The sequence below is a fragment of the Drosophila innubila genome (assembly GCF_004354385.1).
Source record: "Drosophila innubila isolate TH190305 chromosome 3L unlocalized genomic scaffold, UK_Dinn_1.0 0_D_3L, whole genome shotgun sequence".
Taxonomy (NCBI): Eukaryota; Metazoa; Arthropoda; class Insecta; order Diptera; family Drosophilidae; genus Drosophila; species Drosophila innubila.
Genome location: NW_022995376.1, coordinates 15,524,987 through 15,549,017, shown reverse-complemented (window position 1 = coordinate 15,549,017; position 24,031 = coordinate 15,524,987). Strand labels below are relative to the sequence as shown.

The 24,031-nt window shown below is 34.9% G+C and overlaps 1 protein-coding gene across 4 annotated transcripts; it reads right to left on the bottom strand.

Moving 5' to 3' along the window:
* Positions 1-236: 236 nt before the first annotated feature.
* LOC117786248 (bicaudal D-related protein homolog) lies at positions 237-23,537 on the bottom strand. Of its 4 annotated transcripts, none has more exons than XM_034624398.1 (7): positions 23,316-23,537; positions 20,961-21,756; positions 2,911-3,207; positions 2,659-2,847; positions 2,323-2,388; positions 1,727-1,904; positions 237-1,658 (listed from the first exon to the last, which is right to left on the bottom strand). In XM_034624398.1, exons 2-7 carry the CDS (start codon positions 21,387-21,389, stop codon positions 982-984), a joined length of 1,836 nt encoding a protein of 611 aa, XP_034480289.1. In that variant the 5' UTR covers positions 21,390-21,756; positions 23,316-23,537; the 3' UTR covers positions 237-981. The 4 variants fall into 4 exon arrangements, with proteins under 4 accessions (XP_034480289.1, XP_034480292.1, XP_034480290.1 ...); XM_034624401.1 differs by having other exon boundaries at positions 20,961-21,145; XM_034624399.1 differs by lacking the exon at positions 23,316-23,537 and adding an exon at positions 22,642-23,255.
* Positions 23,538-24,031: the final 494 nt, after the last annotated feature.

Genomic DNA, 24,031 nt, shown 5'->3' with positions numbered 1-24,031 from the left:
TCTATTGAGTTTTTTCGTTTTTAAATTTTCGACTTTTATCAGCGATAGGCGACAATATTGCAAAATAAGTAAACCATCGATAACAAAGATTAGTTCATTCATCTAATACTATCAATAATACTATCGCTAGAGTTGCCATTTTATATTTGGACTGTCTATCGACATTTTTACGATAGTCCGCTTATCGGTATTTAAAAAATTTATTTAAAAATAAGCGCCATTGTGGTGACGGTTTAATTAAATGAGTTTTTATTTTGTATAATTTATTGGTAAGTTATGTAGTTAAACAATCTAAAATGTTAAACTTTCCGTTTCATTGTCCGTATTTAAGGCAAGTTGTCTGACGCGCAGTCCGCGTTCATTTCCGTTGTCTGCCTGCTTGAAAAATATATACTCCTCATATACATAATCTTTTTGTTTTAACATAAATGCTTTGCTTACACTTAAATATGCTTAAGTACAATTATAGGTTAGAGATACGATTATAACATTTTGATTTCAGTAATCGCAAACACAAGTTTATGAACTAGCGAAATGGCTTTAAAAGCCATTCGCCAGACGCTTAACCAAATGGTGCGATATGTTTGATTTTCCGTTACAGCTTAAACAATTACAAGATTAACTAAACAAGGGTACATTTAGAGAGCAAGCGTTTAGATAATTTGTGTACAGAAATATTGTTTAAACATAGGTACGAGAGTACAATTACAATAATACATTATAATGGTTTTAAGATTAATAAAGCGTAATTAATATAGATTTCACTACAAAACCGAAGAAGGGCGTATCTTTCCAATATACATACAAATTACAACAACTTTAAGTACAAATACATATATGCCTAGGCTCTCTTTTGTGTATGTGTGTGTGTGTGTATAAATATTAAAAATATATAGCTCATTTGAAACTTCTTCATGTCTTTTCTACATTAAAAATATAAGAGTTGCGTAGATCTTCCAGCGCGCTGTCAAATTAGTCCAATTACCGCTGAAATAAACTCCAGAGCTTGTAGCTGGACACACGTTTGGCCAGATTGGCAGCGGCACTGCTTGGCGGCGCTGTTGTCGTCTCACTGGTGGCCACACGGCGATTGTTGATCAGCTTGGAGCGCATTTGCTCATCGATCAGCTCCTGCATGTCCATTTGCCACTGCTCCAGCTGCTGGGATAGCTCCACTTTCTGTTGTATAGACTCGAGCAGCTGACTGTTGGCCTGCATCAGTTCGACTCGATTCTTGGCCAGTTCCACCTCGGCCTTGGTCCGACGCTCATTGGCCGCATCGCGTTCCTTTTGCGCCTTTGTTAGCAGCTCATCACGATCGGTGTTATCGACCAGATCGCCACGTGCCTGATCTCGTTCTTCCTTCACATTCTGCAGCTCGACATCGGTTACCGTGACCTTGGCCTCCAGTTGCTGTATCAGCTGGTGACTGCGTTTGATCTCGTCCTCCTGTTCCAGCACAAGATTGCGGGTTTGGTCCAGCATTTTCTTAAAGTTACCCGCATCCAAATTAAGCAGCAGCCGCGTCAGCTCATCCGACATAGAGGACAGCATGCCCTGACGAAAGTCAATGGCGATATGGTCACCCTCACTTCGCTCTGTGCTTGACATTGTATTATCCATGGATTCCAGATCCAGCGATATGTCAGAGTTAAGACCTGTGTTGATAAAAGAAGAGTTTATATTTAGATGATATTTGTGATTGATCAATCAACCAATCACTCACCTGAGTCATCGTCATGGCTCACTTTTAGCGAATCCACCAGGGATTTCAGTTGTATATAAACTGATCGCGCTTCAATCCACATTTGACTGGGTTTACCCGTTTCTGAGAAGCTCGCCTCTTCCTCATCGCATTCCATTTCAAATTGCAAACTCTTCTTGCCGGGCATTGAGTTGGTGTCCTACCAAAAATTAAATAGGTTTTTATAAGTAGGGGTTCGTATAGAATTAATTATTTTTAAAACAAAAGAAAAGCTTACTTAAACTAATAAATACGGATCACAATCAGGGATCGCAACGATTATAATTTTTGTAAATAGGAATTCTTTTTCTAAAGAGCAAGTTTTATTTCTCAATATAACTTATTAAAATTATTAAATTATGATCGAATTTTAGTTTTCATAAGAGCAAATATTTTATTAATATAAATATAAATAAAAAATATAAAACATCTGTCATTTATTGAAAAAAGTGCTTTCGGCTAAATGACAATGCAATTTAAATATTTAGAAGAATTAATAGCAATATTATAAAATAATAACTAAAAAAAATTTTTACTAAAAATAAAGATTGCTTAGGAGAGTGAAAGAGAGAACTTACAGCGCCCAAACGCTCGCTGAGTACATTATTCTCACGCTGAGATCGCTCCAATGCTTGTAAGGTGGTCTGCAAAGATAGAATAAACAGTTAAGAGATACTCAAAGCTAAAAAAAAAAAATCAAAAAACTTTCGACTTATCTCTGCAAAAAATATAGCCGAAAGAAAGTCATTCATAAACATAGATAAGTTGGACACTTGAGTAATTGCGCAGTTCTTGTGAACGACATAAATAATCTCAGTGTTTTGGAAATCACGATTTCGATTTCGTTTAAATTTAAGTCGAAATGGAAATGTATGCGACGTGATAACGTCAACAAATTTGAATGCTGAGCTCACCTCTAATTTTGTTTCCTGCTCGCGAGCATGTCGCTCCAGCATGTGAATTCTGTCGGACGCTTCTTCCAGTGATAAGGTGAGGCTCTCCTTCTCCTCCTGCGCGTGCTGCAGACGACGCTCCAGCTCCTGTCGTTTGCCTGTGGTGAGGTTAAGTTCGGTTTTGATGGATTCCAGACTGTTGACGTGCTCCTAACAATATACAACCTTGTCAAAACATTTGTCTTTAAATGGGTTTATTTACAGGAAATTTACCTGTAAGCTGCTGTTTCTGTAGTGATACTGATCCTTGAGTTCCTGTATCTGTGCGCTGAGCTTCATTTCCGTGGCATGTGCCTCCTGTATCTGCTCGGTGAGTCGGGTGTTCTGATGCTGGAGCTCATCGATGAGTATGGTCTTCTCCTTTTCCGCCTGCCTGATGGCCGCATCCTGTGTCTGCAGCTTATCCTTTAACTCATTGAGATCGGATTGCAGTTCCAGGACACGCTGATCGCTTTCATCCTCCGCTATGGCCAGTTTCTGGCGCAGCACATGCTTCTCCTGTTCAAGTTTCTGCAAAGCAACAACAAAATGGAAAGTTAATTAAATGCACATAAGCAAAGATAAATAAAAAATGAAAAAAAAAAGTTATTGTTTGTTCTATGACGCTTCAGCAATTACAGCAACTAACCAGCAAGACAATGAAAGTACGAGTAAGTAAAATAAACAATGTGCACGTACACAAAATTAAAAGTAAAAAAAGAAGAAACAATCAACCAACAAAGGCAACCGCAAGGTTAACACAACTCGACAACTAATTGCACAGGTACCATTTGCATTTTGAATATTTTTTCTTCTATTTTTTGTTGCAGCAGCAAGAAAACCTTATCGAGTGGAATCCCTCAAGCTTCAGGTAATTATAATAATTGCAATGAGATAGTCTTAGTGCCGAATAGCTAGCAAAATGGTGCTCCCAGCAAATGCCATAATAAATACCGGCTCTTCTTAGACCCTGTACTTCAAAGGTACGAAGATTTTAATTATTATTTTTTATTATGTTAATTTCTTTAATATCCAAAACAGATGATTTAAACAAATGCTCAATATCCTACTGGAGAGTGTATAAGATTCTTTATTATTAGTTAAACTCTTAATCAAAACAAGTGCAGGGTCTAATAGTTATAATTTGATCTATTTTTGGTTTTCCCTCGCTTTGACCCACGGTGCTCAGCTAACAATGGCGCCTTGACTGTTGACACCATTGCCCGACGAACAAGACAACCACAAAATTCACATCATTCAAATAAATTAAAATGCAATTGAATTTTCACTTCTTTTGCGGTGCATTCAAATCCAAAACGTCTGTGGGATTTGGCCATTAACTGCAGGCATTCAATTTAACCGTCAATTTGCTGAGCTTAGGCTGAGTTCAGTTGAGCGATACGATACGTGTAAGTGAAATCGTTGGTTCTTATGATCGGCACATTTCTAATAAGCGAGCTTAATTATCGATAAATACAATTGGTCACTTTTTCTCAAGTCTAAACGGCTTTCGATTGTCAATTATAATTATTCATATTGATATAATTTGCATAATTGACATTCGCTTGGGGCAGGTGGGGCATATTTGGATCAAGGTTTGCGGTGACATTGAAAACTGCAGGCAAAGTTTAATCGATAAATGTGAGAACCTTCAAAAGTCAACAAAGAACACGCTAGCGGTGATAAAGGCCATAATGAAATACAAGAGTATTTATTTACTATCTCACTATAAATAATACAAATTAAAAGAGAGTTTGGCTTATCTTATCGGTAAAAATAAGTGCGGAAAATGCACTAACAACACGTAGCAAATTAAAAGACAGCAATAAATATGAGAAGTCAACGCAGCAGAAAAGTAACGAAAATTATTGCCGTTAATAAAATGGAGCGACAAAACTGTAAATGAAAAGCTTTAATAAAATTACCGGCAATTTGCATAAAATGCGACGACGCCGCCAAAAAATTTAAAAAACCACAAAAATTGCTGTCGCTGTTGTTGTTGTTGGTAAAAGGGGGCGACGCTCGGATCGCGCCTTAACAATTGCAATTGCAGCAGAAAGAAAGAAAACTGCAGCCAGACAATGGAAAACTTAAATAGGAAAAAATAAAAAATAAAGAAACACTGCAAAGCAGGCGACTGCACTGACAGTTTGCCAGCGAAATAAAACAAAACAAAATCAAATGAAAAGAGCGGAGAAGAAAATATACAAAATAAAAATAAAATTATTGTGCATACTTTCTCTGTTTCTATTTCACGCTCAATGAAATGTGTTGATGATGGCTGGCTGTAAGCGACAGCAGCAGCGACGGGCAGCAGCGGTGGCTGCGGTGGCGGCTTTAAAATCAGCTAACAACAGCGGAAGTTGGCATCAGCTCAGCTCAGCCGCAGAAATGAGTTCACAACAAACGAGCGAGCGTTTGTACATTTCAATTGTTTGTTCAAATTAAAAGAGTATACTCTATAGAAAAGATACGCAACAACAACAATAAGATGATCTCTAGTCGAGTTGGCCAGTTTTGTTTTTGACTTAATTTTATTACGTATTTTTGAATTTCTTAGACACAGTCACAGCTAATTGCAATTGCATGATTACCAGGCGGCAGTTGTAATTTGTTTAAGCGCCACACACGCATACGAGGGTCGATTAATTCGTTATATTACAACTTTCGCACAAGTGTTGTCATTTTAGTCAAGTTTAACTTGTTCTCTATATTTTAACATTGTTCAAATTCGTGCACATTCGAGAAATATGATTTATGAAATATTAAATTAATTTTCTGCCTCCTAAAAGTATTTAACTCCGATAAATATAGTTTCTGAATAATATTATATATTAAAAACCTATATTTAAAAGAAAAAAACTATTGTCAAAGCACTTTCTTGTCTGACTGTATGTATGTAGTTGTAATTACTTGCTGATCGACCCTCGCACATATATTTATGTTAGTTATTGCTTTTTGCCGCGTTGTTGTATTCAAATGCGACGTAACATGACCCACTTTTGTGTGGTGCGAGTGCTTATTTGGTTTTGCAAAGAAAATTATAAATATTTGTATTTCTGCAGCACAAATTGCAGCGCTTTAGGGCAGGAAATGCCTAAACGCAATTGACACAATTGCCGCAAGCCCTGCGTGGCTGAGTCATCAATGCAAATTTCTTACTTTGAATAAAAAAAGATATAACAACAATAAATGCTGGAGTTAAATACAAACAACATAAAAAAGAATAACAGCAATCGATACACTTAACGCAACGATAACAAAGTGTTGATGCGATTACTTGCCAAATTTAACGAATCGCATTGCCAAATCGATTGCTAATTAGTTTTGAACGTTTCAACTAAAAGTGTGACCTCACAAAATCATCAACTGCATGACGAACACTTTGTGGCACTTGCTGACTATTTTGTTGGGTGTTGAAAGCGATTGTGGCAACTGCATTCGATAATTGATGTTAATAATTAACTAAATTACACGGCACTTGCAAGAATCGTGCCTTTTAAAACGGCCGAGAAGAATGAGGCAAAAAGACGAATGTCAAATGCTTGCAATTACCTAAGCGACCTATTAATAAACACTTTTCTCAAGTGGCTCAAAAGCCGAGCCGAAACCAACCGAACTGAACTGAACCGGCAATGACTCAGGAGCGTGAAGTCAGCTTTTGTAGCATGAGTCAATGGCCAGGTAAAAATTGTACGCTGACTTGATCTGGCCAATTTCCACAGCACAACATTTTTCGAATGATGCGTATTTAATGCACATTTTCCTGGGGCTAAAACCCCAATAAATCAGTTGCACTCTGTTCCACAGCGTTGCTCATCCTGCAACGTTGCGTATGCGCAACGTGGCCACAACTCCAACTTTCAGTTTCATTTTGGAGTGCTCTTCGTCCGTTTTAAGTTTCGCTTTAGTTCGTCTATCAATGCCGCCTACTTTTCACTCGCTTTGCAATTAAATTGCATTTGATTTTAATTAGTAGAAAAAATAAAATCAAATGAAATTTCACACATAATAGCAAATTGCATTTTGCATTTTATTGGCATGAAGAGCATTATGCAAATTACTAGCTATAAGCGTTTAATAATACATATTTATGCATTTGCATATGTATTTTGGCCATTTTGTGCTCATTTAAATGATAGCTAATTGCCGTTCGTTGATAAACGGATAAACGGGAAGTCTTGTAAAAGATGGCATTTAAGCTTATGCATGCAAAAGTGTTGAAAGCGTATCTGAGAAATTCAACAATTAGCGATAATGAAGTGAGTTTCCACATTGCAAAGCTTTAACTGTACACAATTAAGCCTTAAGCTTATTAAAAAATTAATATATGCATAGACATATTCTTTGCTGATTTCGCTAGCTTTTAATATAAATTACAATCAATAATAATAAAAAGTTTGCAATGAAAATGCAGCAATTGCAATGCGGAAAACTCAATTGACCTTATTTTGTACTACATACTTATAAAGAACTATAATTTATTCATTCATTGCGACAATGACCCCTCACCATATGTGTTTGATGGCCGCAAAAAAAAAAAAAAAAAAACATGAAAATAACAATGCGACATGCTAATTCTCCAACAATTGCCAAAGTTTGTTTATGCGCTTTAAGGTCACGTCGCTGTAGTCGCAATTCCTACGACTTCGACTCCGACTTGATTGTGGGCTTTTTTAGTGGGCGTGGTTGCCACAGTCGACTGCCCAGTTTGCTGGCCCTTTAGCCAAAGCAATGCCAAAAAGCAGCAGCCATAATAATAACCATCATAATAATGGCATATAATACGCTCTATTGTTGTTACTATTGTTGTCGTTCCTTTTGTTGATGTTGTTGTTGTTGCAGGCGATCAAATGGGCCTAGAGGATGGATGGGCTTTGAAGTTGGCCTTGCAAATAAGCCAAATAGTGTCGGCCTCTTTGGAAGTTGCTCGCAATGTGCAAAATGCGTTGCAACCAAAAAAGAAGACACAGAAAATAAATAAAAGAGTCATCCATATTTTTTTCATTCGATTCGATTGGCATTCATTGCGGATGATTCGAAGTTTTCTTATGTTTCAAAATGCACATGGAGAATCACAATAGAGCTATTAAAAATCTACAAATCATTTTCAATTATTCGTATATATTTGTGCTCTATAAATAGTTTATTACAAAATATGATATTAGTTTCTGTCTCGAAGATTATATTTATTTGATTAACATCTCTTTGCACTAAATATGACTGAAATAAACGCATCTTTCTGTTAAGGTTCCACATTCGTTGCACTAAGATAACCCATTTATTTTTGATTTTCTTACAAATGAAAAATTGAAAGTTAAACAAAAACTTGAAATGTAAACATTCATTGCACTTAATTTTACGTTTCATATTTATTTTGGCATTGACAATTTCTGTAGGTTTGTTGTTTTTTTCCCCTATTGTTAATGAAATTGTGCAAAAAAGTGAACGAAATTGAGCAAGTTAATTTTTATTTTGTCGTTTTTGCGGTACTTAAATTTAATGTAAACTGCAAGTACAGAGGGAGAAACAGTTAATTAAAACTAGCTGAAGAGCATTTTAGCCTTTTTTGTGGGTATATTTTGAATGGCGCAATTGAAAGTGACAAGGAAAAATGAGTTGATTAGTTAAGTTCAGCGAATATTTTGCCCCCTTTGAAATTTTGAAAATTTTAAAACTCAAGTTTACACTTTAAATCAACTCGTAATTAGTATAAAACAACACAGATAATGCATAAGGTATTTTGTGATAGTTCCTTAAACTATAAAGATCCCTGTAGAGCAGCAGATTAAAAATATATGTTATTCTGAAATTTGTTGTGCTATTTAGCTATTTTTGTTCTGAAAGTTGTATTATTAAATATTGCAAATTTTCCCGCATATGTTCATTCAAAAGCCCTAAGGTTATGGGCTTACGTTTGGCTATTATGAGATTTTGAGGAGGGTATTACAATAATTGCATAGAGTTAATTATGATTAATTAATGTGTATTGTTGGCATACTTATTATATTTTTCCCCTATGACTCATCTGATAATTAAAGAGAAGTACGAACAATTTTTTATCTTATCGGTAGAACGGAAAGAGCAGAAATAAATCAGACCTCATATCAGAGTTCTGATAAGAAGCAAAAACAAGCAACAGTTTCGGGCCAATTTGCAGTGTTTGACGCGTGAAAATGCAATAACAACAATATTGCCAAAGGGGAGAGGGTCAGGGGGTCAGGCGGGATAGGAAACGTTCTAAATCAAAATGTCTTTGATTAAAAAATCCCCCAAAGCAGAGTCAAAATTATTAGGCCATAAATACGAGATGTTACGGCAAATTGTAACGCCCACTGCGCATGCGCACAGATCTGAGACGAGGCAGAGTGGCAAAAGGGAATACAGAAAGGGGCGTAGTAGGGCAGGGGCTTCTTCAGAGTTGCCACAGCAAGTTTCAGCGCATTCCCAGACATCTTTCACATGTCGCACTCCACGCAAGTGCGTGGGTTCGCCTCTTGTCAAGTCAACAAAGCGCAAAAATTACAGACAGACTCCAAAAGAAAGATAGAAAAATACAAAGAGAGTTGCCAAGTGGCAGTATGGTTGATGAGGTAGCTGCGACTGAGGTAGTTTCGACTTTCAGGTAACTTCTACAATTAGTCACCGTTGAAGCTTAAGATGACTGCGGGCCAAACAAGTTCAGCACAATAAACCACCAACGACTACAATAGAAGTTGAAAGGCTTTAAAAATAGTACTCAAAAATGACTGAGCTGGATGTACCTCTATAATAATCTCTATAGGAATTCTATTGGCAATGCTCAAATAATTACTTTGTATGATAGTGTTTAGTATTGTTATTCTATTTCTTTTTTAAATTCAGTTTCAAGATCTCTTTGGTGGCTACTTTTAAGCTTGTACATCTAGTTTCAATTAAAATATCTTTTTTTTGCCTCATAATTTGTCTATACCTCTGAAATAATAATTTCTTTATATTTTTTTCTAAGGCAATTGCTATGATTATTTAGTTTTGGATATATGTTCTTAGCAGAGTTCTTAACTATGTGATCCTCCTATCTTTTCTCCGTCTCCACATTTTGATTTGTTAACTTTTATGTATTAATGACAAGGTCATTGATGGACTTTCAGTCACAGTCTAAATTGTCTAACTTCAATTCTCTCATGGTTTTCAGCAGATGATTAAAAATTGCACAAGTAAACAATAAAATGTTGTTTTGTCTTTAATTGTCTTCGCTTTGACTGCCAACTGGAGGCTTTTCGCTCGCAATTCTTTTGTGTTCCTCAAAAAAACAAACAAGAAAAAAAACAAACAACAACTACAACCATAACAACAACTATAATTTGAACAGTTTTTTAATTGTGCTCCTCAAAACAGCATTGCAAAACCTGATGAAAAATGTACAAGTAATATAGCAAAATTATGAAAAATTATCACTATGCGATGAAGTTGAAGCTAATGAAGAAGTAAATGAACTTGCTGGAAAAACAACTGTTTAAATAATAATATTGATTATACAATGTCGATAAACAGTCAAAAATTTATCAACTTTTTGTTGATTGATTTATTTTTAAAAATTTCTTAAAGTCAATCACAATTTAGTGTAAAAATAACGAGCGAAAAAAAAGATTCAGTTAAGGAAAAAGCGAAAATAAAAATGAAATAGTTATTTGACTATCTTAAAATTTTCAAGTAGCTATTGAATTATTTATATAGGTAAACAATAAATCTGTAAATCTAAATCATTCATATGCAAATCCAGTTATTCGTATCTTTGTCAAAAACCGCACCCAAAAGAAAAAAAAATTAGCAAGTTTTTATTATTTATATGTATTTATTTCCGATACTACAATTTCACTTTCGCACCTTTAATTCAGTAATATTTATAAATAATTTGTTTATTTAATACTTCCTTGTCATTAATCTTAAAATAGCTCGTTTAAAAACAAAGAAGATACCATTAAGTAGAGTCAGGGTTAATCTACAAAAGGGGGAGGATGGGAAAGGGGAAGCAGCTTCTGTTGGATGAGCTCAGCTCGAACAACAATTCAAGTATTTGACGGGCAGATTATTTCGTCTTATGCCTAAAGACTGCAAGTTCCTTTGTTCAACTGAAGACAAGAAAAATTTATGAGCTAATTATGTATGGGAAAAACAATGCTTTATGTCTCTTGTCTGACGATTAATTTGTGGTTGTTTTGCCTTTTAGTTTGTTTTTATCAACATAAGTTGGTCAAATTGTTGTCCATTGTAATTGTGTGTTCCCCCCAACAATATTGATTTATCTATGATTTATATGCTTAAAGCTGACAAATGTGTGTTAGAATCTAGAATATTATTGAAACTGATATAGTTTAAGAACAAGTTTTTAACAAGTTTTTTTTTTAATTTCTCTTGTTTTCGGAATGGTTTTCTTGATTAATAAGAAAATTCATTGGGAAGATTCAGCTATAACTTTTCTTGATTAATAAGAAAATTCATTGGGAAGATTCAGCTATAACTAATATTTAAATTATTAAAATATCTTAAAAAAAAAATTTACTGCTCATCAAGAAAATTAAAAATTAATAATATCTTCAAGAACTTGATTATTAGAAAAATTAAATTAAATTGAAGTACAATCTCTACCTAAAGTATTATTTTCCTAGAGCTTCAAAAACCTGAGATGAGTAATTACTCTACTCTACGGTAAATATAAACTTAAAATGCCTCTTTTAAACGAGCTTTTATTTCTCTAGGTTTATCCAACAGCTCCCAGACAAGTTTAGTTTATGGCAAACATTATCGCTTACCGTGTAAGGAGGTTGTTAACTTAAACAATGATAGCAGCTCTTGACTCAACAGTCCCCGTTAGTTAAAGATGTGTGGCAATCTGTCCATAACTTAGGTGCATATTATCCAACAACAATCGCAGGCACTTGCCACCTTTTAACTAGTTGTAAGTAATTGCAGAGGAGTTCCAACAAAGTGACAATCGACTTAGTTCTCAGGCTATGCTAAATGGTTTCCTCGAAAAAAAAAGTTAAGAAAAACACTCCACATATTTCTCCATGTCTCCATGTCCCATGTGGGGGAGAAAACTTTTACGCAAACGGCAAAACAATAGCAAAAGATCGCTAATTACAGAGAGAAAGAGAGCGAAGGAGTGGAAGAAAGAGAGGTAGAGCAAGTTAAAGTACAGTCTTAGCGCAATTGCAACGCTAAAAAACAATGGAAAGAAGACGAAGAAAAAAAACAAATCCAAAAAAGAGTCTAAAAACACTTTGCCAAATGCGCAAAAATAATGCCGTTTAGACGAAAAGCCGTTACATAACTTCGAAACGAACTAACTAACTTGCATTATATGCTCGTACTATCTAGACGACTCTATCACATCGGAGTCTTTTAAACTATTTCAAATGCAACTCGCTATACCCTGTAAGTGTTGGGCATGTTTTAAATGGATTCAAATGGCTTGCGGAGCAGTAAACAGGAACAAAGAAAATAAATAAAGTACTTTCAGTAAAGTCCATTTAGCTAACTATTTGAAGACAGCGACTATAAAAGATAGGAACACCAAATTTGGTACATAGCTTCCCTCATCAGAAAAGTATTATATATTATAGACTTAAAAAATGTATACGATGTTCCTAACACAAAAGCCATGATTACAGATCATCCTTGTTATCTACAAATTTCAGAAAAATCATTTTATAAACAAAGAAATATGCAGAAAAATGGATGAATACAGGGTATTTACTAACATAGCAGTCTTATTTCTTTAACTTATTTCTATTTCTACTTCTCTGCGCAGTCGCGCATGCGCAGCAGAGCATCGACGTCGCTGTCGCATTCGAAATGGGTCAAACTTGTAGTTTAACTAATTTTATTGAATTGTGCAATGTGCAGTCAATTTGAACTTGCCCAAGAGGCAATGGGTTAGCATCTTTTTCTTTTAAACAAAAATCTTTAAAGTTGATCAGCTTGTTAATTGGGCATAAAATTGGTATTTAATTGTTGTTATTTCTGTGACCTTGTGGTTTATTCATTTCGGTTGTCGTTGATGACGAATTTTTTTAGTTCTCTTAACTTGAATATTAGTAGCCAAAACAAATTGTAATTTTGTCAATGAAATACTTTCAATATAAATGAGTTTTTGTAATAGTTTTACAATCTAAATTAAAACTCTCACTTTAATGAGATACCCTTTACATCTCTCAGACACATTTGTAACTATTATTCGAGCCTTACAACATTTTCAAAAAATATTCGTACTTAATAAATTCAACTGTATTAAAAAAGTCGTGAAGTAAAATTTGATTCATTTATTAAGTTTGGTCACTTTTAGGTCATATTTCCCCCCACAGAATCTGGCATATTCTGTTTAATACATAAATATTTTGATCTATGCGCGATAACAGAATCAAGACAGCTTTGTAATTAACCAATATCTATGGTTATAGTTAAACCGTTCACATTCGAACTGAGAAAAGACAAAGCTTATATTGCTGGGGGGCTTGAGGGGTGCATAAATTATAGTCATTGGCACTGGGAGTTGAGGGGCAACAAGCCCAAATTAAATTAAACACGCCAAATGTACTGACAAAAGACTCGAAGCAAAGCGCAAGAGCCTTCCCCTTACCCGTTAACTCACTTGCCTCCCCTCGCAGTTGCCACCAACTCTGACACATTGTTTAGGCCACTTTGGCTGACACTCAAATTTGCTATCAGATTTTGCGTGAGGCAAGACAAAAGTTTTAGCAATTCAGCTCAGGGTATTTATATGTGTATTTATGTTTGTTTCCTTTATACCCTTTATTCATCATGCATAATGAGCTTAGAGTATATATTTAAAAAAAAAACGCCAGCTAACAAGATTAAAATCAGATTGTTTTTCATATACTCTGTAAAAATCAGAATTATTCGTTACTAAACTCTGTTGCTGATAATAGTAATTGAATAAGTTAAGATGTTAGTATTGGACATCTTCTAGTTGTATATTTAACTCTTATAGCTCCAGTTTTGCCTTAATTAAGAGCTTAGTAATATGTGTCCTCATTTTTAGTGCAGGGTATTTTTAATTCGTTGCTGGAAATCTGAAACTTAATTTTTTTCGCTTCAGGGTATCGTATTTTGTGAAATCGTCTATTATTGTCATCATGCTAACGTTCGATTGGCATATACATATGTATATGAATATTTGCCATAATATGTATATATAAATGTAAATATATGAGTATGTATATATGTGTTTACCATATGTACGTATGCACATGTATTTGGCCTTTGAAATTGCCAATTGGTTGGCAGTTTGAGTCGCTCGTTGGTCTCGTTGTTGTCTCTTAGTCACAATTCAAATATTTTTATTATTGCAATGAAAGCTGGCCAATTAGCAAGGCTCATACACACACAGCCATATTTGTACATACACATACACACAGATATGTAATTCTATTTGCACATGAGGGGAGTGTGTACTATTCGCTATATAACGATACTTTTAATTAAATGTCAGTGAGTCAGTGGGTCTATCAAAAAAAAAAAGGCTTGTGAGTGGGTTATTTATTTGATAAGTCGGGATATGGAAATGATATGATATGATGTACTACGATAGAGCTATGATAAAAGTAATGATAAAATAAATTACTTTATTATATAAATATTTTATATGCTTATGAGGCTTAAATAGTTTTTATGATAACAATATGTATTTTTTCTGTGTTTTATTTATTATATATGTATTATCGCATAACTTCTGTACTTATTATCTGATTGTTATGAAACTTTCAATATTAAAAGCATTTCACTCAAATTTAAAGTGATGCGTGTTTGAATAAATTTAAAAATTTATAGATACACCTATCTAAAATACACAAATAATTTGAATTATATACATACATTCTCAACATCTCATTCATATCAAATTATCAACTCTAAATATTTGTATTGTTCCCAAGCCACGCTTTGATATTAAATTTGGTTTGGAAAGTGAAAAGGCTTTCACCTTCAGCAATTCGTTATAAAAAAAATATTTGAGTAAGAAAGAAAAATTAAATAAAATTACACACATACACAAACACACTCCACTTATGGGAGCCAAGCAATAACAATAAGCAAAAGGTGGCAGTAGGTGGTGTCGCATTGTTGTGGTAGTCTTGGGAGTCTTCGGAGTCTTTGGAGTCAACAAGCTAGCAATGTCAGTCATAAATTGCTCTTAGGCAGTTTTTACAAAATTCACGACCCGACATTGCATGTTGGATAATTATATGCTGACTCTCAACAGCAACAACATTTCTATTATAATTTGCACATCAATAAAACTTTGATATTGCAAGACGATCCACAAGAAGACAAGATAATTTGTTACCGTTTGCCCATGGACAGGAGACAGGCCTATATTATAAAATTATCCAAATTAAATCAATATCAAATGCAATTATTATTTAATTTATACCGGACATGCACAGCTGTATTCAATATTTTACTTCCTGATAATCTTTAAGCTTATTGAATAACATGGAAATATGTAATAATTATTTAGCTACAGTTAGTTGATCATGAATCAAAGATGAAGGCCCACTCTACAGATCTGTAATTTGAAGAGCCAACGGTGCGCAGACACTTTGACAATTACGGCTGGGCAAATGCTCTACAATCCAGCTCTACCACGTGTAACACTCCATTTGACACAAACAAGATAAATCGGGAGTAGATTAAGCATTAAAATCATTATCAAAAAAATAAATTTCTTTATTTTCTGTTTTACATCTTTTTTCACTTTTTTTAATTTTTTATTTTACTTGTTATAAACATAGGTAGTTTTCGCCAGAACCAAACTGCAATATTCCCATTGTCAATTGTTCCAGCATTAGGCTGTGATTCATATGAATACATCGGCATGCTCTTGGAGATAAACATTGGAGCTCGTGGATCCAGAGAAAAGTAAGACCGCCGCATCTCTCAAATTTAATTGAAATACGCTCTCCGCTTTATAATTCCAACAGTCACAAATCCCACGAGGATTCGAACCCAGTTCTTTGCAGACGAACTGACAGTTCTAATTGTGGCAGGTCCGCGACTCTAACCTCTGAGCCACTGGACCACCGAAACACACCACTGCACAATGTGTATATAAGGCACAGTGCTGCATAACAACGCAACATGCTAAAACAGCTTAAATCTATCCAAGGTTGCCAATAAAAACTTTAAAATGAGCTAACAAATATGGCAACTGGCTGCGATGTGTCTTGATTTTTTATTTGGCAAAGTATTAAATTTAAAAAAGTCAATTTCTTATAAAAAAAAAAATAATTAAAAATTTGCTCAGAGTTGGTCTGCAGGGGGATTTGATCCTATGTAATTCACATCAATCAATTGCCTACACTTAATACTTGCATTTGTCAACACTAAATACCTACAATTGTCAACACTAAATACTTGCATTTGTTAACACTAACCGCAGCTCACGTAATAATTACCGATGCCGTTACGATGCTCAGTTCAAAACCCTCTTAAAACAGTTTTCAATACGGCAATGTAAGATTCATAGTTTTTATATGCATAAAGCTCATTAGCAGCACATACGAGTATGCCAACCATTTAAAAAGCAAAAGGGGCCCTACAAACAATACGGAAAATCCGCATTAAAAACTCGAGTTTCCCTTGTGACACACAAAAAAAATAAAATAAAATACGCAGCACAACAAGGAAAGTAATTTGCAATAGACGACGAATCCAACAGTCACCATGACATTTGCAGGCCCATACAAGAGACCAAAAACAAAAGAAAGAAATGCTATTACTGGGCACAAGTGGTAAGTGGTTAATGGGGTGACCATACTGGGTGAAGCGAGATGTATGGGTATGTATTATAATCATAGCAACTATTTTGAGCGACCTTAATTTGCTGTGGGTAGTACGAACTCAAAAAAAAACTATTAACCAGGTTACGTATTGAGGGGGAGCAGTTCTCCAAGTCATAAAACTGCCCGCACTACGTAATTTACAAAGAACTCGAGTCTAGGAATGTGGCAAATTACAGGGTTTTAAGAAATGAAAGGTAAATGTGCTTTAATACGAAGATTCACTCTCTGCATGTGAATCAGCAAAGTTAAAGAATAAAAAACAACAAATCTACACATACATACATAAAAAAAAATTTATATATGTATATACTTATGTATATGTTAAAATAAAATTAAAACATTTATAAAACTGGTTTTCAACAATTGAGGACGGCTGGACGAGCTCGCACAGTCACTCTACATGCAAATGAGTTAATTTTTAAATTTTGCAGCTCTTTTTTTCAGTATATTTTTTTTTACTTTGTTTTTGTTTTAGCAAATTCGTCAATAAATCGTCGGACATCGGACGGAGCGACGATGTGTTGATGACTTCACCCCAAAATTTGCACGCGTACGTGAGCCAAGTTTGTGGATATTGTTGGAGCATTGAAAGTAAGTTAATATTTTAATGTTATTTTTATACACATTATCTAATCAGAGCATTGGACAGTTGTGCATGCGAGTGTGTGTGTGTGTGTATGTTTACTTTCGAGTGTAGTTGTGTAGGTTTTCTGAATTCACACGATCTGAACGATTTGTTCTTAAGCGTTGGCGTTAAACTGGAGATCTGATTGCTTTATATGGTCAGCAAGTGAGTGAGTCAGTTGATGGGTGGGCGAAAGGCGGAAAACATAATGAGAACGCTTGAAATTGTTATTTTAATGGGCAACTGTAAAGTGCCGACTTGAGATTGCGACTATCGATAGATACTGCCAGTTATGTTGACTGCGCTTCTGTTGCAATTTATCGATAAATCGCATTGCCAACTGTTTTAAATTTAAATTTAAATTAACATTTAAATCAATGCAAGATATCCGCTAATTATAAAAATGACAGTTTTTCACTTCTACTCAGTCATTAAAGCATCCTGTTGCAATCAAGGCTAATCAAAGTGAATTTAAATTGCTTTATAAAGTTCTTGCAAAGCTTGTATATCGTAATTGATCAAAGAACAAATTATAGACAATGGAAAAGCCCATTTAAGTTCCATTCAACGGGCTTAATAAATTAGAAAAAAAACTGGTTATTCTAAACGAATCAAAACAAATACTAAAACCGTAAGCTAAAACAACTTATTAAAGCAGATAGACGGACATACACTTTCGAAAAGGCCAGGGGTAACCACAACAACTTAAAGTCGTACTATTTATATATCTATATAAAACATAAATACGCCTACACAAAACATTTAATACGATTTTTGGTGCGACTGTTCCGAAAATGACAAACAAAACGCGTCATAAAATCGAGCGGTAAAGTGGTTCCAGATTTAACGCTTAACAAATAACTACAACAATTGGCTGTAAATCGTGATTATCAAAAGCGAATGAGAGACTTGTGAAATAAGCTCAATTGATAGACGCTGGAATCGACAATTGTTCTCTGTTGAACGAGTTTAGTTAAAAATTGTTTAGAAATAACTTGACCAGCCAGTTGGGCGTAGAAACACGTTTCACAGACAGTGGAAACTGTGAATGAGATACATAGCTTTGAATTGAAATTAAAGTTCTCAGTGAATGCAGAAATTAACTTCAGTTTTGTCTAGACTATATATTCCGGCTCAATATTGGTTTTGACCATTTTTAAGTAGTTATAGGCGTCTGATTTACATAGCAGAATTAGGCATAGGCCATAAAATGTTATATGTGTTACAAATGTTGGCTAAAAATAAAAACCTAGTGCTCGTAAATTGGCACACACGCTTCACCAGACCGCAAAAAAAGGCGCGCTTGATGATTCGAATTTCGAACAACGAACCAACACCTACATCGACCAGTCCCAAGTCTAATTACGTCAGTCAGCCATAGCTATACAAAACTACTAACTATGCTGTATACTATATACAATTTCTGCGAGTGGACATCAACTAAAATGACCAACAACAATGGCAAATGGCATTGTGATTATGACGCATCAGCGAACAGTTTGAAAAGGCGCGTAGAAGCCCAAAATTAATTAGAGACCATTTTTTATTTTTTTTTTGCATATGCCAAAAAAGCACGCAAAAAACTACAACAACAAAATAACAAACAAAAACAAAGTCCAAACGTCACTTGCTAAACGATAAACCGAAAACCTAAGCTAACTTTAAATATTGTCAAGGTGGCAAGTCGCGAGATTTATGCTATATCCACATGCCACAAATTCTGAGACCATAACAGAGATGGAGAAGGAGAGATCTTTTTCTTTTTGAGGCTTACAAATTAATTAATATATTTGGAGTATTTTGTATTCACTCGTAACGCCCGAGTGACAAATTGATCCACTCAACGGCGCACAGTTGACCTTTGCGGCTTGACCAATTTCATTTGCGCCAAAGCAAAAGCTGCAAGCGAATTGTTTAGTTTTTTTTTTTTGGTTAATGAAAAAGTGGAACATGGGAACATATTTCTGTTTCGCTTTGGATTTGTAATGAGCAATCGACTTTAAACAGACGGTAAATAGTTCACTTGGCCCTGTTTTCTTATGGGTTTTTAATAAGCATGCAATTAGACAATCGATCATCAATAGTTCATCCTCCAAGACATGGAAAATAAACATGAATATTTCAACGTATATTTGATCCTTGAAAAATGTTTTTCATGGAATTATGACACAATGGTTTAGTTCCCAGGAGAAACCTTTGCACTTTCATTTCGTAAGTGAAGATGAAGTCATGCCACAAATTTCAGTACGAATACAAAAAGTTGGTTTCTTGGCATGACTAAACCAACACGTAAATTTCCCGAATAACCCGCTCTACGCATCGATAGTTGAAGTTCAACGTTTTGTGCTGTCCTCTGTCTGGGTTACTGACACCTGAGGGCACTACACTTCCGAGACTCCAACTCCTATTCCGCCTACGGCCATTTACATGACACATTAACCAACAACAAAAATAAAAGCCAATATTATTGATAAAAAAAAATACATTGTGCGCTTGTCGGGAAATGTCAACAAAAACAATAGAGAACATTGCCATTAGTCAAAGTATCGTTTCGGGAAGGGGAAAATAGTTTCGGGTGAGTGCAGAGTTAGTACGGAGTAATATGCTAATGAACGGCCACGAACTTGAGCCGGGCACTTGTAATGCCTTGAACCAGAACATTTGGAAAGCTACCTGAACATTAGGGCTGGCATATTATCTATTCTACGAGTGTGCTAGTGTGTGTGTGTGTGTGTGTGTGAGTAAACAGGTGCAGGCATAGACAACACCCACTGTGGTTCAAGGTCGCAACGCGCAGACATTGCTAGAAACAAACAAAACTTTAACGCTGTTATTATTTTTATTTTACTTGTGTCTCTAGCTGCTGACGTTATCAGAATTAGCGCGTGTTCAGCTGATAATACGAGTGGAAGAACTAAAGAACGGTAACGGCTGCAACGGTTCATAAACTAATTCTTTAGCATGCAACAAATGCAAAGTAAACTCGCCTGAAAAATCGATAGCACTATACAGATAATACATATACATACATGTGCACTATATAACTAAACTATTTACAGACAGTATGTCAAGTATTTATTTAACTGTAAATGTCATTTGTTTTGAAATATCTAAACTAAATGTATCATATTTGTTATAATTGTAATACAAGAAAGCAAAAGCAACTATTTTGTTTTTTTTGTTTCTATGCTATGCTTTTGTTTCAATGTCAAAATAGTTACTTGGCTAACTGTATGTAGTTTAGTAGTTTACTGCGCACTTTTGTCGTGAATTCAAAATGACATGACAGACAAACATTTCGTTGACCATCCATTTGGGAAATATGTATGACATAGTGTAGTTTATATGAATATATATATATATACATATGTAAGTATAGAAGTACGTGTGTGTCTAAATATTTAATGCATAGCTCAGTGCAGTTGACAAAATGACTGCAATTTGGCCAGCACAAGCAAATCAATATGCCACAAATTATTCATGTCGATTGTTAAATTAATCGCTGGGAATTTAAGCCGCGTGTGTGCAGAGCTCACAGTTTATTCATTAAGCACACATCAACGAATTAAAAAAATCAATGTAAATTGAAAGATGAGTCAGCAGGAAGTATTCTGTTTGATCAGCGACAATGTAAAATGGAAATAACACAAAGCTAACAAAGTTAACATAACAAGGATGTAAGCTAAAACGATCAATGTTAAGTAAATCGATAGCATGTACAATCGATCAGTTCTATTTGATCAATTTTTCAATTTCAAATAAGAATAGCGTAAAAGTTGGCTTAAAATACAAATATAAATTCTACTTCAACTTACCTCAATTTTACCAGAATAATCCTCAATCAGTTTCTCCTGCTGCTTGACCAGCTCCTCGTTCTTTTCGAGCAGTGCTTTGCCGAGCTCAGCGGCTAACAGTATATCCGATTCCTTCTGCTGCAACTGAGCCCACACATCCGGCTCGTTGTCGTTGCGTCGTGCCTCCATGGCGCTGATGTAATGTTCTAAATCAATTGAAGCGTCTATTAGTTTGGAGTGCGAATGCTGTTCGTATTGTGACGATGACGATGACGAGTTCAATGCAGACTCGTTAGTTGCTGCTGTGCCGATTGTTGCTGCTGGATTGCTGAATTGACGTGAACGTTTTGATTTGTTGTTGTTACTATTGCTGTTGCTGTTGTTGTTTTTTGATATGGATGAGGCAATACCGGCAGCAGTTATAGGATTTGCTAGCTTTGGTCTATGCATGATCGTTAACGGCAGGCAGGTGGTGGTTGGGTGGTATTACAAACAACAAATAAAATAATAAAAACACACACAAACATAACACAAATGCGATACTTTAAATATATTGCTGATGATGATGATGTTGATGTTGGCGATCGACCAAACGATTAACGATTAGCGATTTATGTTGTTAGCGGCGATTATTATTTTTTTTTTGACTTGTTTAGGTTAGGTTTTCAGATGTAATCGATGCTGTTGTTGTTGTTGTAGCCGCTTATATTGTTGTTGCTGTGCGTCGCCGTTGACAAGTCCAAGCCACATGATGTTTCCATAGGTGTCTGCTGCCCAAAAAAGCAGCTCAACATGCGTTTTGTATTAGACGATTTAACTGTAGTTGGGTGTATATATTTGGTAAGTTAGTAAGTACATAGCAATAATGAGAATTAGAGCCGAATTGGCAGCATGGCATGTGGAAATATAATACAAGAGCTGCTTTAGCCCCAAAAGAGGGCACGTAAACTGAGCTAAGCTAACCAAAAGGAGCGCCGGTCACGTTGTTAATTTACAAGCACGTTTTTGAATACACTGGCAAGAAGGGTTAACAGCAGACAGGGGCGGGTTAAGACAGTATTTACATGGTGATGACATATAACTACTGTATATGTATATCTGGTAAGGCAAATGTAAAATGACTGTTTAGTTAAGTTGCATGCGATTAATATGGTCACGGTAATGGTTAAGGTTTCGATGGGCTTCAAATAGTCAAATCGTATTTTAACACTAATAGTTATTGATCTGATTGGGGTTTTTTCAATTCGTGCAACAAATTTTGTATTAATTACAAAAATTGTGCGAATACCTTTCAGTTTTTAATTACAATTATTTGTAATTTATTTGAATTGTTCATTAAAATCATTAGTTTGAAATTATTTTTAAAAAATGTTAAAAATATTTGTATACTTGTAATAAAGTTCGAATTGCCCTACACAACTATTAAGTTAAAAAAAACAGCATTATAAAGCTAAGCTTAAAAATTTCAAAAGTATTTTAAGTGAAAAATTTATAGTTTAATTAATTATTTATTGATTACGTGAGCTTACGTGTGTTTTATGTGAAGGAAATTGGCGCTAGTTTAGCTTAGCTTAGTTTACTTTCAAGTTAGAAGCAGCTAAGGGTTAATGTACAGTTTTAGTAGTATGTCAAATATAATATGTATCGCATTCTAGGATTAAATTTAGCACACTTTCACGTCAATAGAGCAAAGGTTTGGGACCTTGTTAGGGTTAAGAACCCGTTGTTGTTGTTGTTAACTTGTTGGTTTTAACACCAACCAAGTTACGAGTATATTGCCTAGAAACCGAGTTTTAACGCGCCAATTTTGGATTCAGTTTTTATGCATGAATTTCTAATTTTTTTTTTTGAAGCGCAGAGTTTCGTTTACTTTGTTGTTTTTTTTTTTTGAAAATTATAATATAGAAAATTCATTTGGTAAGCACTTCACGCTTTGCTGCATTTGGTGGCAGCAGCTTGTTGTTGTTGTTTTTGTTATTGTTGTTGTTTTTGCCAATATATAATGCGCTTAACGCGTTCGGTTTTGGCCAACATTTGATTAATGTTGTTATTGTTGTTGGCTAGCAACAAACAATCTGACGGGTTATTGTTGTTTTTATTGGGTATAGTCGAGCACTTCCGTTATTTGTGTCACAGTCACCTACTCGTAAGTAGATACCTGGGGATTATTACTGGATAGATTCGACGGTTTCTCAGTCTTGCAATTTATTGACAAAACAACAAAACAAACGCGCGCTCAAATCGGAAGGTATCTATGAGATACTTTCCACTTTCGCAAGCAACCAACTAACTATAGTTATAACTACACATTTATATGTATGAATATATGCACAAACTTATGTTTATATATGTATATGTAAATAGACAGTCAGAAACCTCGGTCACGACGACGGCAAGCCAAGAAGAACTTCCGATTCCGATTTCGATGCCGACGCGATGTTTGAAGTTCGCTTTTTGGGTTTTTCTATCGTTTTTATTCGACTCTCAACGCTCTGTGTGAGAATAAGTATGTGTGTGTGTGTGTGCGTGTGTGTGTGGGGAGAACACACAACGTCTGACTGGCGCGAGTGTTTAGTGTTAACTGAAACTGGCCAACAACGCTACAAAAATTGGCAAAACAAATGAGTAACCAAGTCAACTTGGTAACTTGGCAACAACAACTAAACAAACGACCAAAGAGAGTAGGAAGAGCGCGTATGCTTAAGAGAGAGTCCAACAGGGCTGTCGAGTGTCGTTAAAGTGCAAACTATTTAAGCACTGAACAGATAAGATGACAAATCAAGGTTTTCGAGATATGCGTTTATCAAAAGTGTGCTATGTGCCAATAGATCAGAATTAGATAAGAAATGCAATTGTTTATGGATATTTTTAGAATTGTTTGTATGTATAGGTTACACACACAAACAATGTGAAGAATAGTTTAGCCAATAATTTTTAAATAATTTAATTAATTTTTATAAATTTATAAATAATAAAATTATTTTTTGAGCACAACATAGTGTTGATAATAACAATAATACATCATATTATAAACAAATAAACATTTTTAGTGTTATATTTACAATACATATAGCTAAGCAAATTATTATCTT

Excerpts from the sequence above, each read along its gene's own strand:
- LOC117786248 (XM_034624398.1), bottom strand. The coding sequence starts at position 21,389 with ATGCATAGACCAAAGCTAGCAAATCCTATAACTGCTGCCGGTATTGCC. Across the intron at positions 2,389-2,658 it reads AGCAGGAAACAAAATTAGAG|ACCACCTTACAAGCATTGGA; the intron begins GTGAGCTCAGCA and ends CTATCTTTGCAG. Across the intron at positions 1,905-2,322 it reads TCAGCGAGCGTTTGGGCGCT|GACACCAACTCAATGCCCGG; the intron begins GTAAGTTCTCTC and ends AATTTTTGGTAG.